Genomic DNA, 15,019 nt, shown 5'->3' with positions numbered 1-15,019 from the left:
AAATATTTTTTTAAATTTCGTAAATTATATTTAAAGTAAAACTATTCATAATTTTATTAATTTTTATCCTTAAATAGACTTTTATATTTTATTTTAAAATAAAAAATGCAACATTTAAAGAATATTAAAAATCAAATAAGATTTAAAATTTTTCAATTTTTTTAAGAAAATCAAATTTATTATTACATAATACCTACCATATTTCTTCGATATTATTTTACGAATTAAATCTTTGATAGAAATTTAGAAAAAATGCTTAATTTTTTATGAAGAATTCCTAATTGCTATGTTTGATTTTTTACGAATGGAGAAATTACCGTATTTGTAAAATAATTATATTATTTGTAGAAAATTAGATATATTTTATTACATTTTAAGATTATTAAATTATTGATTTTAAGTTTTTTTTTAATTAGTTTAATATATTAAAATTGTAATAAAACTTTTATTTATTGCATGAAGTTAATTATTTTCACCTAATATGTTAATAAATTTTTAATTAATTTATAAATATAAAATAAAAATTAACTTATATAAGATTCAAAGTAAAGTAGTTTTATTTTTATTTTTAATTTATTCAATTTAAATAATATTTTATTAAGGGCAATTAATAAATAATTTTAAAAAATTCATTAAATGATTATGTATTAAAGATTTTTCTTATGTTTTAAGAAATAAAATTCACTTTTAGTATTAAAATTAATAATTTTTTTTTGAGAAATTTTTTCAAAATAGTTAAATGTTATTTATTGACTAACAAGATTGAAAATACTCTTTTCTATTCTTAGATGTCTTTTAGGTAAATTGGATATAATATATAGTTCTTTAGAAATAATTAACAATTTTTAGAAAGATTATTAAATATTTATTAATTAAAATAAATTTATTTCAAGTTTTACTCTTTATTGCATCTCAAATTTCACAATAAGCAAATAAATACTTTTAATAAATAAATCTTCAAGTTGTTTAATTTAATTTGCAATTATTACTATAATTTAAGAATGAGCTATATTTTGATGTAATAAATAAATATTTATTTTGTTTTTAGCAAATATTCCTCGAAAAGATTAAAGTAAGTCAAAATAAACTGTATAATTAATCAAAGTTACTGTTAGTTTTTGTTTCCCATCCTCCATTATTATTGATTTCATTACTATTTTCATTTACATTTTCTTAACCTACTGTTTTTTAATTAAAATTCCATTTTTTATTTTTATTTTTATATTTTGACTTTGTAGAACTTGGCATAATAGCACAGATTTTTTATGAATTTAAATCTTTTTTTAAACCCTCTTAAATTTAAATTTCTAATTTTTCTTAATCTTAATCTACTAAAGTTTCTGGTTAAATAGGATTAATAATTAAACATTATCTATGATCTGACTTTAAAGGAGATTGCTATTAAGAACTTTAATATTCTATTGTTTTTACCTACTTTTTCTTTATGCTTTTGAGAAAATTATCTAATATATCTTTTTCTTCTTTGTATTATTCGCTGTTGTTAGTTTCTTAAACTTATTAAGCTTATTTTGTACTCTTGTGAGTCAAAATACTAAAGTCTTAATTAGGATTATATATTTATTAATTTGTTGCTATATCTAATGAATTACTGCCTCTTTTGATGTATGCATTTAAACTTTGTTAATTATTTTTTAAATTATAATTTTGATTACCAAATTAACTAATTCCATAATCACTAAAAGCATTATTTTTTATGTTTTTAGATAACTAATTTTAGATTGTATTTTATTATTAAATTGCATAACCCTATACAACTGACTAAGAATCTACCTTAAACTCTTATTAAAGCATTTCACATTATCCTCTGATAAGGCTACTCTTTGTTCTCTCTCTAAAATACTTTAGGTCTAATTCTAATTTATTTGTTAGAGCACTCTTACTTAGTTACCCTTATATATTTTACAATAATTTTTGTTCATGTTCTTTGTTATTTTTTAGTATATCACTTTTACCACTTTTATTTTAGGGGTTTTAAGATACTAGCTTTTATTCTTTTTACTTTTTTTCTTCTAGAGCACTATAGATTTCTTACTTATTCTTCTTTGATGAAACAGGTATTTACATATCAAAAATACTCTTTATACTTCTTTTTTCATATTCTTTTATTAAACTTTCAATCTTTAAGTTTTTAAAATACTTTTTACCATATATTTCTTTTGACTGTTTTATTTATTCTTCAATCAGAGAAGACTAGTTATTTTAGCATCCATTTATAGTCATGCTTTATCCATCTCCATTCTAAAAATTAGTTGGTGAATTAATTTATGGTAAGAATCTTGTTGTTTAACTATTTTATTTTGACTAACTTGTTCTGCTTTTGCTAGATCTATCTCTGTTTTGTTTGATAATATAGCTATCTAAATACTCTTCAGCTTGTTTTCTAGGAGAAGGTATAGCTTAACTATTAAAAATAGAGTTGTTACCACAAAGATTTATAAAATTAAAATTGCTTGGATCTTATTAATTTGCAAGTGACTACTAAAAGGAATTTATCTCATCTTTGCTATTTTCATCAGAATTTTCCTATTGATTATTTGAGTTTTTCTTCGATGAGTAGGATTTAAATTTAATTTTTGGAACAATAAATTGCTAGCAAACCTTAGTGTTTTGTTTTAAAAGGTTTGAATAACCTTGCTAATTGGAATTGTCTTTAAAGTGCTATTTAGGGCTATTGGCTGGCGATGAATTGCTCATTTTAGTTGTATCCTCCTATTCAATAAACAAATCATCTTGTAGCTTTATTTTTCTTTTATAAGCTATTGTATTCTACTAATTTCTTGTAGTATTTGGTTACTCTCTTTTAATAATTTTTAAGCTTTATGAAGAATCTTAATCATTATCATAATTTTATGATATTTATTTATTGTAATCTCTTTTTGTGAGGCTTTTAAGTTTACTTTTTGGACTTAGATAGCAATGTTTTACTCGAGGAGAATTGATCACAGGTAACTTACTTACGTTTGTAATTTATTTATTTTCATTATTAATTGTATCTATTCTGTTATTTGAAAGCTGTTAAATCATGTTCATATCAGCTAAATTATTCTATTCTAAATTTGTAAAAGAGCCATTTGCTTCATTTGCATTTTAATTAGCAAAAATCTAATATATTTTATTTGCATTAATTCTATTAATCATTTCTAAATCGAAATTATTGCTTCGATTTTTATGGCCTACATCTTAACGAAATTAATAATTTTATGATGGCTGATGATTTGAGTTACTTCTAAATTTTTTTCTGTGATTATTTTAAAGTGAAGTTTAATTTAGGTTTGATTAAATTGCTGAGTGCTGATTTGTAAGAGGGCTGATCATATTCTCAAATACTCTCTTAATTGGTAGCTGTAGATTATTCTTAGAAGATTGCTGAGTAGACTTTAGTTTTGATGTTTGTAGATTTAAATATTAACCATAATCATCAAGTAATTTACTTATTTATGTAACACTTGCTAAACTAGTCCCTTTCTATTAGTTTGATAATAGTAGACTTTTTGTAGGTGCTTCTTATTTATGAATTTATTATTAATTGCTACTCATTAAATTGCTAGCCATTTATTCCTCTAATTCCTTCGAAGAAGCTTCATCTTTTTGCACTTATTGAATGTAAATCTATTTTTAAGATGAACTCTACATTATTTGAAGTCTAATTATTTTCAGATTATAACTGTGTTAATCACAGCTGTATTTATCTTTTACTTTAAGTTTATATTAATCACTAAAAAAAGTAATTAAAAAATATATGAATTCAATTTTTGCGGCTTTGTTATTGATTTAAGGATATATTAATTTTTATTGAGTTTTTGTGATGGATTCAATTTGAAACAAAATTTATTTAATCAATTTATCATATTAATTTTTCATTATATTTTCTTTTTACGAATATTCCTAGTTAAACTTATCAAGAAATTGCAAAACACAATAAACCTTCATTATATTCCTTTTCATGTGTAAAATAATATTTACACTTGATGATTAGAAAAATTTTTATTTATCATTTATTTATTTATCTATCATTTATATATAAAATATTGATTGGTAAATTAATTATCTAAGCTTACTTAATTTATCACCTTAAAAAAATTTGAAAAATAAACAAATAAATTTAAAACTTAAAGATGCAAAAATAAAGTAAATGAAATATGATTCATCCATACAAAAATATTTTTTTTTCATATAATTTTGATTAAATTATTTAAAATGAATGCTTAATTCAAAGTTCTTGGTTATCCTTTTTATTTTGTTAGTTTTTATAAACTAAATCAAATACATGCTTTTTATTTTGCATGAAATTTTTAAAACCAGATTTCATTTCAATAAAAACAAAATCTTCATGCATCTTTAGTTAATCATCATAGTAAGGTGAGAATAAATTTTCTGATGAGCCAGTATCAACAAGGTAATAATTTTTTTCATAGGGATTGCTCATATCAAAAATAGCTCTAAAATTGGCTCCTTGATTTGCATGAAATGAGTCATATAAATAATTAGGAATTGCTACTGCCACAGTTCTTGCATTACCAAAACCAGGGAAGCTTCTGTGGAATATTTTCTTCAATATAGTCTTACTAAAGGGGAAGTGGGCAAAGTTATTTACATGTAAATTACCCCAAGTTCTAGCTGGATTCTATTTTTAAATATAAAATAAATTTATTGTTTTTTTGAATAAGATATTTATTTATTTACTCCAGATTCTGAATACTTTTTATCTAGTAATTATTATGTTTCAGCTAGAGCCATAAAAACGTTGTGTAGACAGGCATGACCTGTTTTTTTATTTTTTTCACTATGGCACCACTTTTCATTAAAGTTAGTGTTAACACCACTCGACCAATCATAGATTTTAGAAAATTAGAAGTGCCAGAATTATCTACCTTTAGTTAAAATAGCTCTATTTTCAGCACTTGTATTGAATGAGTGCATAGATTTGTCAGAGTATAAAAATTCCCATGCAGCAAAATAAGGAGCTTGTTTACTATTTGCATCAAAGCGATAGTCCCAATTTTAAAGTTATTTCAAAGTATCTTTTGCTTATTGAATAAGAGTGTTGTTGTTGTTTAAAACCTTTTCTCCATGCTTTGCAAAGAGTATATTGAGACTTGGTACTACATCTCTAGCATAAATATCTAAAGTATCAAACATAATTCTTTTCATATCTTCAATATTAAATTTCTTGCCTGATTTTATTTACTACTGTATCAACTCATCAATTCTAGATGCTCTAGGAGTGCATGAAATACTGATCGAATAATGGTGCTTTAAGTTATTTGTTGCGAATTTATTATTAGCAGCAACAATGTAGCCTTTAAATATTTGTATAAACTCATTAAAAATATATTTAATATTATAATTAATTGATTACCTTTTTTTGGATTTATGATTTAAGGATTTTCATCTCTATTTGTTATTCCAGCCCAGTCATATTTAGAAGTTGTTCCATCTTTTAAAAATGGTCCCATCTCAGGATAATTTGTATAAGGTATTCTACTAATTCCATAGTAACCTATATCACCACTTTCTGTGCAATAAAGTAAAGATAAGGCTGGACCAGATAAGCTAGCAAAGCTATCCCTGATTTCTTTAGTGGATTTTGAGTTTATTATTGCTTTTAGAAAGTAAGATAATATAAATAAGTCCTCATTTATTAAAATATATATTTTTGTTTACTTTTAAAAGCATCAAAGGTGTTATCAAATTCAAATGATGCTGCAAAAGCTAATGAAGTTACTAATCCATGCTTCAAAAAGGGATTTTCAAAGTGGAAGTCAGTTGTATAATCAATTAAAGGACCTCTGTGAGTATATTTGACTTCTAATTCATAAGGTTTTTTCCCCTTTACATTAATGGTTTCTTTCACTATTTTAAGATCTTTCCACTCTCCATCAAGTAAGTATTTATTTCCTTCTACCTTTTCAACATACAAATCAGTATTATCAGCGTATAAAACTGTTATGCCCCAAGAAGCAAAATCTGTCCTACCAATCATAACTAATGGAATACCAGGCATTGAAGCACCGTGAACAGTCTTATTCGATTCAGCTTTGAATATAAAATATTTCAATAAAATAAAAAGATTATTTTCAATAAATTTATTTTACTCATAAGAATTTCTATTTAATACCAAGTACAAGGGATACTATTTTAAAGATGAGGGTCGTTTGAGAGTATAGGTTTTCCTGATTCAGTCAAATTTCCATGAATAACCCAAGAATTTGATCCATAAGAAGCTTTATTTATATTTATTTTTTCAATTAAACATATGATAAAATATTAATAAATAAATATACTTGAGTAGAGATCATATAAAATATTGCTTAAGGTTGTATTCATAAGTTTTTATTTTGTTTCTTCTGAGAATTTAACTTCTTTATTTAAATCTACAGTTCTGTTTCTTTAATACTATTCATAAATACCGCTTTGCTTCAACTCATCATCATTCATTACAGTGACCTAATATTATTACTTTTCATGATGAATACCAGTCATAAATAATGAATCTTCTGCTCCAAATTATTCTGCTAATTAACTCCTTAATGGTTCAAACATGTAATCCATACTTAACAAGAAATACCTATGTTTTTTAAGCATTATAAAAATATAAAGACTTATTTATCTTAAAATGTTACATAAATTTGACGTAGCATACAGAGTCGTAAGGAGTCCAATCTCTCCAAACAGCTTAAGACAAAACAAATTCTAAAGGTTTTATAGAGAGCGAATGGTAATAATCATTAACACCATCTGAATATGCTTGTAAGCAGTTCATTCCCTCTTTTGATATAGTTTTCATAGTCTTTTCTGCTATACGATTTATGCCTATCGTCCTATTTTAAATAAAAAATAAACAATTAAACAAATTATTGTAACAACTTTATTATTTAAATGATATTATACCTAAAGAATACATCAGTGTTAATGCCTTTTGGATCTAATTCTGATAATCTACCCTGTATAAGAGCTCTTTTTACGAACATATTGAACAATCTGTCCTGAGCTGTTGCAAACCCTTATCCATAACATGCGCTATCATAATCTTTAGCCTTAACATGAGGAATACCATGATCATCTCTTCTTATTTAAATATTTCCATATTTTTAATGATTGTGTTCTAGCACTCCTGATAGCTTAGGAGAAAAGACAATGTACAAGCCACCAATTAGAATTCCTGCTAAAACTAGGAAAAAGAAGATTGCTTTTATAACAAATGAAACAATTTTATTCATTTAACAAATTAAAATATGTTTTTTGAGTTTAATTATTATATTAGTAAATTAAAAATCTTAATTACTATTTATACATTTTGTCAATAAAATCTGATCGTACCAAAAGCAATACTTAAAACCTGAAATTCAGCTTTTACATTTTTTGTTTGCAATTTATTTTTAAATAAATGAAAACACATTCATATTTATAAGAAATTAATATTACATATAATTAAGGAGATACTGTAAATTATAAATTATTATGAGTCAAATAAAAGCATTAACTTAAATTTACATATTTCTAGCCAGAACTAATAAATTTACTCAATAAAATTACAAAAATTAATAATTAAAGAATCACCAGTTATAAAGGTTTTACTCTTCAAAGTACAATTATTTATTATTAATATTATTAACTAAATATTTATTCATTAAATGGATTTATAAATTAATTATTCATTAAAATTTTAAATGCTGTAAATAATTAGAAATAAATTAGTAATTTAAATTATATGAGAGACAGTTTGATTAGTCTCTATAAAATTTGAATTTGACTAAATTTATTTTTTGTGAAACAATTTAAAATTTATTTTTTTAGAAAAAGATTAAAATTATGCACTTACAAAATAATAATAGGGATAAAATAATAAATAAAATCAAATTAAAACATTTTATTATCATAAAACAAAATAAATAGATTTTGCTTCTAACTAATCAATTAATATTTTTATCTCAAAAATAAATAAATTATCATAATTTTCAAAATTTACTTTGAAAAAAATAAAAAATAATAATATTTTTATAAATATTTCAAATATTATAGGATGAAACGTCAAGCTTTGTTATGTTACCAAAATGCAGAAAAATATAAAAATAATTAATTTTATTCTCTTTGTTAAATTGATGTACAATTAATTATTTTAAAAAATTTATTAAACCTATATTCTTCTTTATATTTAATAGTCATAATTTGTTTCAAATTAAAATCAAGTTAGCATAAAGAGGTAGATATATATTAAAAAAACTCAATTTTACTTAATAAAATTTTGAAATATTAAAAATAAAATTTTTTATTAAATTCAAATAAAAGCTTTTAATATAAATTAGACATTAAGTAATCCAAACTTTTATTTTATTATTAAATTATTAATCCTTGAAAATAATTTTTATTTTTTAAATCAAGGCTATATTTTTTTGAAATTATTGAATTATTTTCCTAATTTTTTTTCCTTCTAATAACTCAACAATCCATTTAAAATTAATTTATTTATAATTTTTACTATTTTATTTTAAAACAAATTTTTATAATATAAATAATTATCAAATGTAATAGTAATTAATTTAAATTGAAAAGCTAATTTAAAACTATTAAAATTTAAATTAAGTTAAATTTTTTTATTTAGAATTCAAATACTGTATGTACATAATCGTATATTTAAGAATTCTCTTAATTTCTTATAAAAAAATAAGTCAAAATATATTTATTATATGGAAATTTTTTTGATTCAAATTCTGTTTTTGCTTTATATATTCATTATTTACTTCTTAATTCATCTAATTTTTATTCCAGATTAATTTTTGTTACAAAATTAATGAAAAGAAATTAATAGTACTTATTTTATTTACTTCAAAAATTAAAAGAAATAAACAGAATTGAATTTTTAGTTAACTTAAAATTGTTCTACACACTGAAAGTCAAAATTTGAAATATAGAATTAAATTTTATATTAAAATAATTAGGAATTATCAATTAAAATTGCCATCAATTTCTTAATACTAATAAATAAACCAAAAATAAATCATATCTTCAAAGTGTTAGATTTGATGCTTCACTTTCATATTGATTTTCAATATTTTTATTTTCTGAAATTAAATTTTTTTTTCTAGAAAAAATCTAATTCTAAATAGAAAAATTCATTTGAATTTAAAAACTGTAATTAAAAAAGTTAATTAATTTAAGAATATTCTTTTTATAAAATAATATGAAATAGTTACTCAAAAAGTAACAGAATTCAGCAAAATATTGTTATATTTAAAAATAAAATTAGTATTAATGTGCTTAAAATCACAATTTTCTAATCTATCTTTAAATATAATATTTAATTGGAATTAAATAATCAATATATTAAACAAAAATAAAATAGAAATGAATCATAAGTAAATGTAGTGCCTCATTTTAGAATAGTATGGCAAACCTCTTGTTTTGAAATCAGTTGATATTCCTTAACCAACTGAAGGTGAAGTTCTAATTTAAGTAGAAGCTGCCCCAATTAATCCTTCTGATTTACTTTTCATTGAAGGTTAACATTCAAATCCTTCAAAGTAGCCTCCTTGCATTCCTGGTTTTGAAGGCTCTGGTATCATAGTTAAAAGTGGTGGTAATATCAATTGATTTTTAAAAATAATATTAATGAAAAGTTAAAATATGAATAAAATACCCTTTATTAATTACTTTTTCAACTGTAAAATTTGTTGAAAATTAACATAAAAGCTATTTATTTGGTCTCATTTTAATGCTGATTTGTTAGTTATTCATTAAATTGAAATCTTAAAATAATATTAAATCTTTTAATTAAAGGAGGAGAATTAGCTGATAGCTTAATTAATAAAAGAGTCGCTTTCTATCGTTCAAAAGGATCATTTGCTTAATATACTGTTAGTAAGGCTGAATGGTGTTTAGTCTTTGATAAATAAATAACCTTTAACTAAGCTGCTTCTTCATTTATTAATCCTTTGACAGTAATTAATATGCTTGAAATAGTAAAAGAAGCAAAAGTAAAAGCTATTGTTAACTCTGCTGCTTCTTCTGCTCTCGGAAGAATGATAGTGAGATATTTTAAAAAGAATGGAATTGATGTAATAAATATTGTGAGAAGACCAGAATAAATAGATATTTTGAAATAAGAAGGAGCTACTTATATTTTAAACTAAAACGATAAAGATTTTTTAAATTAATTAAATAAAATTACCAACTAGCTGAATGCTACGATTTTTTTTGATGCAGTAGCAGGAAGTTTTACTGGAGAAGTCCTCACTTAAATGCCTATTTATTCTACTGCTTATGTTTATGGCTTCCTTTCAGGAAAAAATTTTTCTATTCCTACATATGAATTCATTTATAATAAGCAGAATATTTAAGGATTTTCAATTACTAGCAGATTATTAACATTAAGCCCAGAAAAGAGAAAAAAATAATTAGAAATAGTTTAGGAATTTATTTAAACTGACTTTAAAACAGATATTGCTAATGAGTTTCCAATAAAAAATATTGAAAAGGCTATAAATTATTATTCTTAAAATATGTCTGAAGGAAAAGTTTTGCTTAAACCTCAATTATGAATATTATGAATTTATTTTGAAGCAATCATATATATATATGTATGTATAGTTTTTAATTTTAATATGAAATGAATATTAATTATATAAATAAATAAGATAAGTATTTAATTAATTTATTTAGTAAAATACAAGCTTGTTTGTTTAAATAGAAATCTTAAAATTAAAATAATTTATAAAAAAAATTTTATTTCTTTATTAAAAATAAGTTAAAATTTGGTGTTTGACATTAAGAAAATTTATTAAAAAGGTAATATATTTCAAATTAATAATTTATAACACTAATTTATTCATTTTCTTTACATATTTATATATCCAGCTTTTAGCAGATTCTATTTTTAAATAACAAACTCATTTTATAAATTTTTTTTTTTTATGTATAACTATAAAGGGCTTAAAATGAGAATAAATAAATTATTTTTAAAATTTTAAAAGTTTAGAAAACTTTTTTATTTTTTAGTTAAAGTAACAAAAAGGCGTTTAGTTAGTAAGTTAGTTTTTAATGATACCCTCCCTTCACATTTAATTTAAACAACAGAAAACTAATTACAAAATTTTAGATATTTGATTATGCAAATAATAAATAAAATAGTTATAATATTGCCAATTTTTTATGGAAATCAAACATTTAAAAAAAAGTAATAATTGTTTTATAAAGATGGATTTAAATTGTTTTTTTAAAATTTATTGGATTGATGAGGTAAATAATTTTCAAATTTTTATTGCTTTCTATTGAATAAAAAAATTAAATTATGTAATTAATATTCTTCAATTAAATATTAATTCTTTTATAAAATTACTAAGTTGGTGAATTTATTTTCTTTGATTCTACTTTGTTTTTCTGTTTGAAAAGCAATCAAACAATTCTCACATGTATAAAAGTTAGCTTTTTCAAGCTTCGTTTAAATTATTTTTAATAGAATTATAATTTGGATTTTTGTGAGAAAATATTTTTTATGAAATCTAAATAGATTTCTAATTTTAAATATTATATGATATATTTTGTTTGCAATTAATTGTGTTGAGTTTATTCCATTTATAATTATGTAAACATAATTTAAAAAAATTTATTTAATTTTCAACAAATTCACCCAAAAGGAAAAAATGTAAACTTCCATATTAAAAATAATATCAAATCTTTCGTAAATTAAGTATCCAATAGTGACTATTAAAAATGAAATAAACTATTTAAAAATGAAACAAAAAATAAAAATTTAATATAAATTTTACTTAAAAATATTATTTTCATTTCAAATATATTTTTAAATTAATATATTTTAGCAATTTATGAATGTAAACTAAATTAAAAGATAAAAAGGATATTGATAAATTTAATTTTTTTAAAAAAATTTATTCTGGATTTAGATGACGTAGACAAATCTAATTATTGATCACTTTTCAATTTCAATAACTTTTTTAATTAATTGTATTCCAAAGGCTTTTCGTTTTTGTTTTCACTATGATATAATTTCAGCCATAGGAGCTTTAATTGATATATTTTTTGATTTTTCATTGAATTTTGTATTTTTCTAAAATGAGATATTTTGCTGTAAAGTAAATTTAGAAAGTAGGCTTTTAGTTTACATTAGAAAAAATGAATGTGTAAAAGATTTAATATTTTTTAGGAAACGTATTCAAAGGTGTTTATTCATAGTTTTTCAGTAAATTTGTTATGATTTATAAAAAAACTTTTTACTAAGCGTTAGAGTGAGTGGTAATAGAAATAGAAATATTACTTAGAAACATGAATGTAAATTCTTTTATCTGACAGTTTGTTGCAATTGATAAGAAAGAAACGAATGATTTTAATTAAGTGTTAGGATTGGGGATTTGTTTGATGTGTGTTTATTATTAAACAACTATAAGAGTTATTAAAATATCTGACGTAAGATTTAATCTTTTTAAATTAATCTGAAATATCGAATTTTATTCTTGATTAAGGTTTTAAAAGCAGTAATTAAAATTGGAGGAATAAAAGAATTTATAAAGCAGTTTCTGTAAATTTTAATTGAAAAATCTAATAATTAAATAAAGAGAATACTTTGAAATGAAAAAGCAACTTCTTCTTATACTTTTGGTGTGCTCACTTACTTTTGCTGCTTATTAGGATTGCTCTGGTTAGGTAAACAATAAGCCTTTGTTAGATATACCGCCTAAGCTTCTTAAGACTGTCAAGAACGGAGAAAAATATTTAGTCTAAGATGGAAATAACACAGTTTATATCCTGAATGTATTTGGCTCTCCTTACCAAATGGGTTATGCCTCTGGTCTTCTCATGGCCGAAGAGATGAAGGAAAATATATCAAACATGTTTTAATATATTGAAAATGAATTAAAAGATGAGATTCTCAGTAATTTTAAATTGCCAACATTTGTTATCAAGCTCATATAAAAGGCTAACGCCATGCCATTAATAAGAGCAGCTTTACAATGGAACTACCTTGTCACTCTTCCTTACACAAACATAAGATGGTAAGAAGAGTTTTAAGGTATTTCAGATGCTTCAGGAATCAAATTAATGGATCTTATCCATTTAAATTTATTCCCAGAACTCACTTAGGCTGCTTGCACTATTGTTGGTAAATAATTTTTTCAAATGAATAATTTAATGTTTGTAATTGTGACGAAGTAAAAAGCATTTCAATTTTTATTTGCTTGAGGTATTAAAAATGAATAATGATTGGAAAGGAATTAAAATATTATTCATTTTATTCTTTAAAAATATCTGCCTTACATTCTTTGTTTTAATTATTATTTTTGGGAGATCTTTTTAGGAATGTGGTAAAAATTTCAAACTCTTTTACTTGAAATAAAAACATTAATTAAAAACTAAGTCTTACTAACCATAAATTCTCATGAAGATGATAACAATTTTTAATTAATTTTTGATACTTCCCATATAATATGAATCTTTCGATTAATCTTTACTCTCTTTTATTCTGAATTATATTTTTTTAATATTCTTAGGTGCTTGGAGTACAGCATCAGTTGACAATGTAATTAGATAACTCAGAGCCCTTGATTGGAGTCCTGATGCTCCTGTTAATAGATATCCCTTGATTACTGTTTACCATTCTACTGAAAAGGGAAGTAATGTGTTTGCAAATATTGGATTTGCTGGATTAATTGGATCCATCACTGCTTTCAGTGCAAATGGAATAGCTATGTCAGAAAAAGTGTGGCTACCTGGTAGCTCTGTTCCATATACCTACTATGGATATCCATGGATGTATGTATTCAGAGATACTGCACAATTCTCTGATAACTTGTAAGACGCAGTAAAGAGAATTTACGATGCCAAGCGTACCTAGAGAATTCACATAGGTAAAACTATTTAACAAATATAACAATAATGATCACAGTTAGTTAATTAATCTGATTAATTAAAAGTTTTGCTTAGAAAATCTAAGTAAACCATAATAAAAGATACCCTTTGATTCTTAAATTAATCTTTTATAAATTTGAAACAAGTATTATTAGTATTCTGGTATAAAGTGTAAAGTCAAAACAAACTGGGAAAAGTTGATATTTTTATTAAATTGAGGCATTTGTTTCGATTTAATTAACTATTAAATAGATTGAATGTTATTTTTAACTTAAGGTTGATAATTTCACTAATTTGAGGGAAATAATTAATTTCTATGAATTTTATTTTTATCAATCAGTCTGTCTTTTGATCATACTTTGCATTCATTTTTCAAAATTTTTATTTTTTTTAAAAAAATGCATTTTAAATAAAGGTATTGGCTCTTTGTCTGACAACAGTTTCTTCGGTATCGAATATTCTGAAAAAATTATTAATATTTATAATGACAAGAACTATACTTACACTCCAGCTCATCCTCAAATGGACGGAATTATGTTTTGGGACAAGCATGTTTAACCCTCTTAAAATTATTGCCTAGGTAGCATCTTAGAAGATGGATATGGTAAAATTGATACTGAATTTTTATTCAGAGTTGTTAGTGGAGTTCATGAAACAGGAAATGCTTAAGTTTGTGTTTTCGATTTTGTAAACTAAGAAATTTGGGTTTCATACTCTTTTGGAGACAATGAAAATGCTTACGATAGAAGCCCTATCAGAATATAATTCGGTGCTTTGTTTAAAGCTAAGTCTGCTTCTGAATAAGGAGTTTATTGAGGAAAAAGACATATTAGTGAAATTTAATACTAAAATATTTTAAAATAATTTAAAAAATAAATCGCTATAATAAAATATTTACATATCAAGTTATTAATTACTTTAAAATTTAATAAATTCTTCACTAAATTTTTTGCTTAAATCTCAATTATCCTAAAATTATTTTATTATAAAACTATTTAAGTTTCTATCTATTAAAGATTTTCTAATCAGCTTATCTTATATTTCTAAATTATATATTTCCTATTCTATTTGTAGGTTTATGGAATTATAATGGAACTAATATGAAGCCAACTAATTATTGTTATTGTGATAAATTTAG

At 22.6% G+C, this 15,019-nt stretch overlaps 4 protein-coding genes across 4 annotated transcripts; 2 read left to right on the top strand and 2 right to left on the bottom strand. All coding sequences in view use genetic code 6, as the record gives it.

The window, feature by feature from the left end:
• Positions 1-1,077: 1,077 nt before the first annotated feature.
• TTHERM_00317370 (hypothetical protein) lies at positions 1,078-3,744 on the bottom strand (the record flags this gene model as incomplete). The annotated part of the gene is made up of 1 exon (XM_001021418.2): positions 1,078-3,744. The coding sequence occupies exon 1, from the start codon at positions 3,652-3,654 to the stop codon at positions 1,078-1,080; it is 2,577 nt and encodes an 858-aa protein (XP_001021418.1). The 5' UTR covers positions 3,655-3,744.
• A 487-nt stretch (positions 3,745-4,231) lies between these two features.
• TTHERM_00317360 (peptidase S45 penicillin amidase) lies at positions 4,232-7,241 on the bottom strand (the record flags this gene model as incomplete). The annotated part of the gene is made up of 8 exons (XM_001021417.2): positions 4,232-4,645; positions 4,705-5,321; positions 5,381-5,623; positions 5,686-6,057; positions 6,117-6,245; positions 6,306-6,589; positions 6,645-6,842; positions 6,913-7,241. The coding sequence occupies 8 exons, from the start codon at positions 7,239-7,241 to the stop codon at positions 4,232-4,234; spliced, it is 2,586 nt and encodes an 861-aa protein (XP_001021417.2).
• Positions 7,242-9,366: 2,125 nt separating this feature from the next.
• Positions 9,367-10,559, top strand: TTHERM_00317340 (zinc-binding dehydrogenase family oxidoreductase; the record flags this gene model as incomplete). The annotated part of the gene is made up of 2 exons (XM_001021415.1): positions 9,367-9,598; positions 9,799-10,559. The coding sequence occupies 2 exons, from the start codon at positions 9,367-9,369 to the stop codon at positions 10,557-10,559; spliced, it is 993 nt and encodes a 330-aa protein (XP_001021415.1).
• A 2,044-nt stretch (positions 10,560-12,603) lies between these two features.
• TTHERM_00317330 (acid ceramidase-like protein, putative) lies at positions 12,604-14,697 on the top strand (the record flags this gene model as incomplete). Its single annotated transcript, XM_001021414.1, has 3 exons — positions 12,604-13,135; positions 13,524-13,880; positions 14,297-14,697. 3 exons carry the CDS (start codon positions 12,604-12,606, stop codon positions 14,695-14,697), a joined length of 1,290 nt encoding a protein of 429 aa, XP_001021414.1.
• Between the last annotated feature and the right edge of the window lie 322 nt (positions 14,698-15,019).

This window comes from Tetrahymena thermophila (assembly GCF_000189635.1).
Source record: "Tetrahymena thermophila SB210 genomic scaffold scf_8254548, whole genome shotgun sequence".
Taxonomy (NCBI): domain Eukaryota; phylum Ciliophora; class Oligohymenophorea; order Hymenostomatida; family Tetrahymenidae; genus Tetrahymena; species Tetrahymena thermophila.
This window is presented reverse-complemented; position numbering and strand designations above follow the sequence as displayed.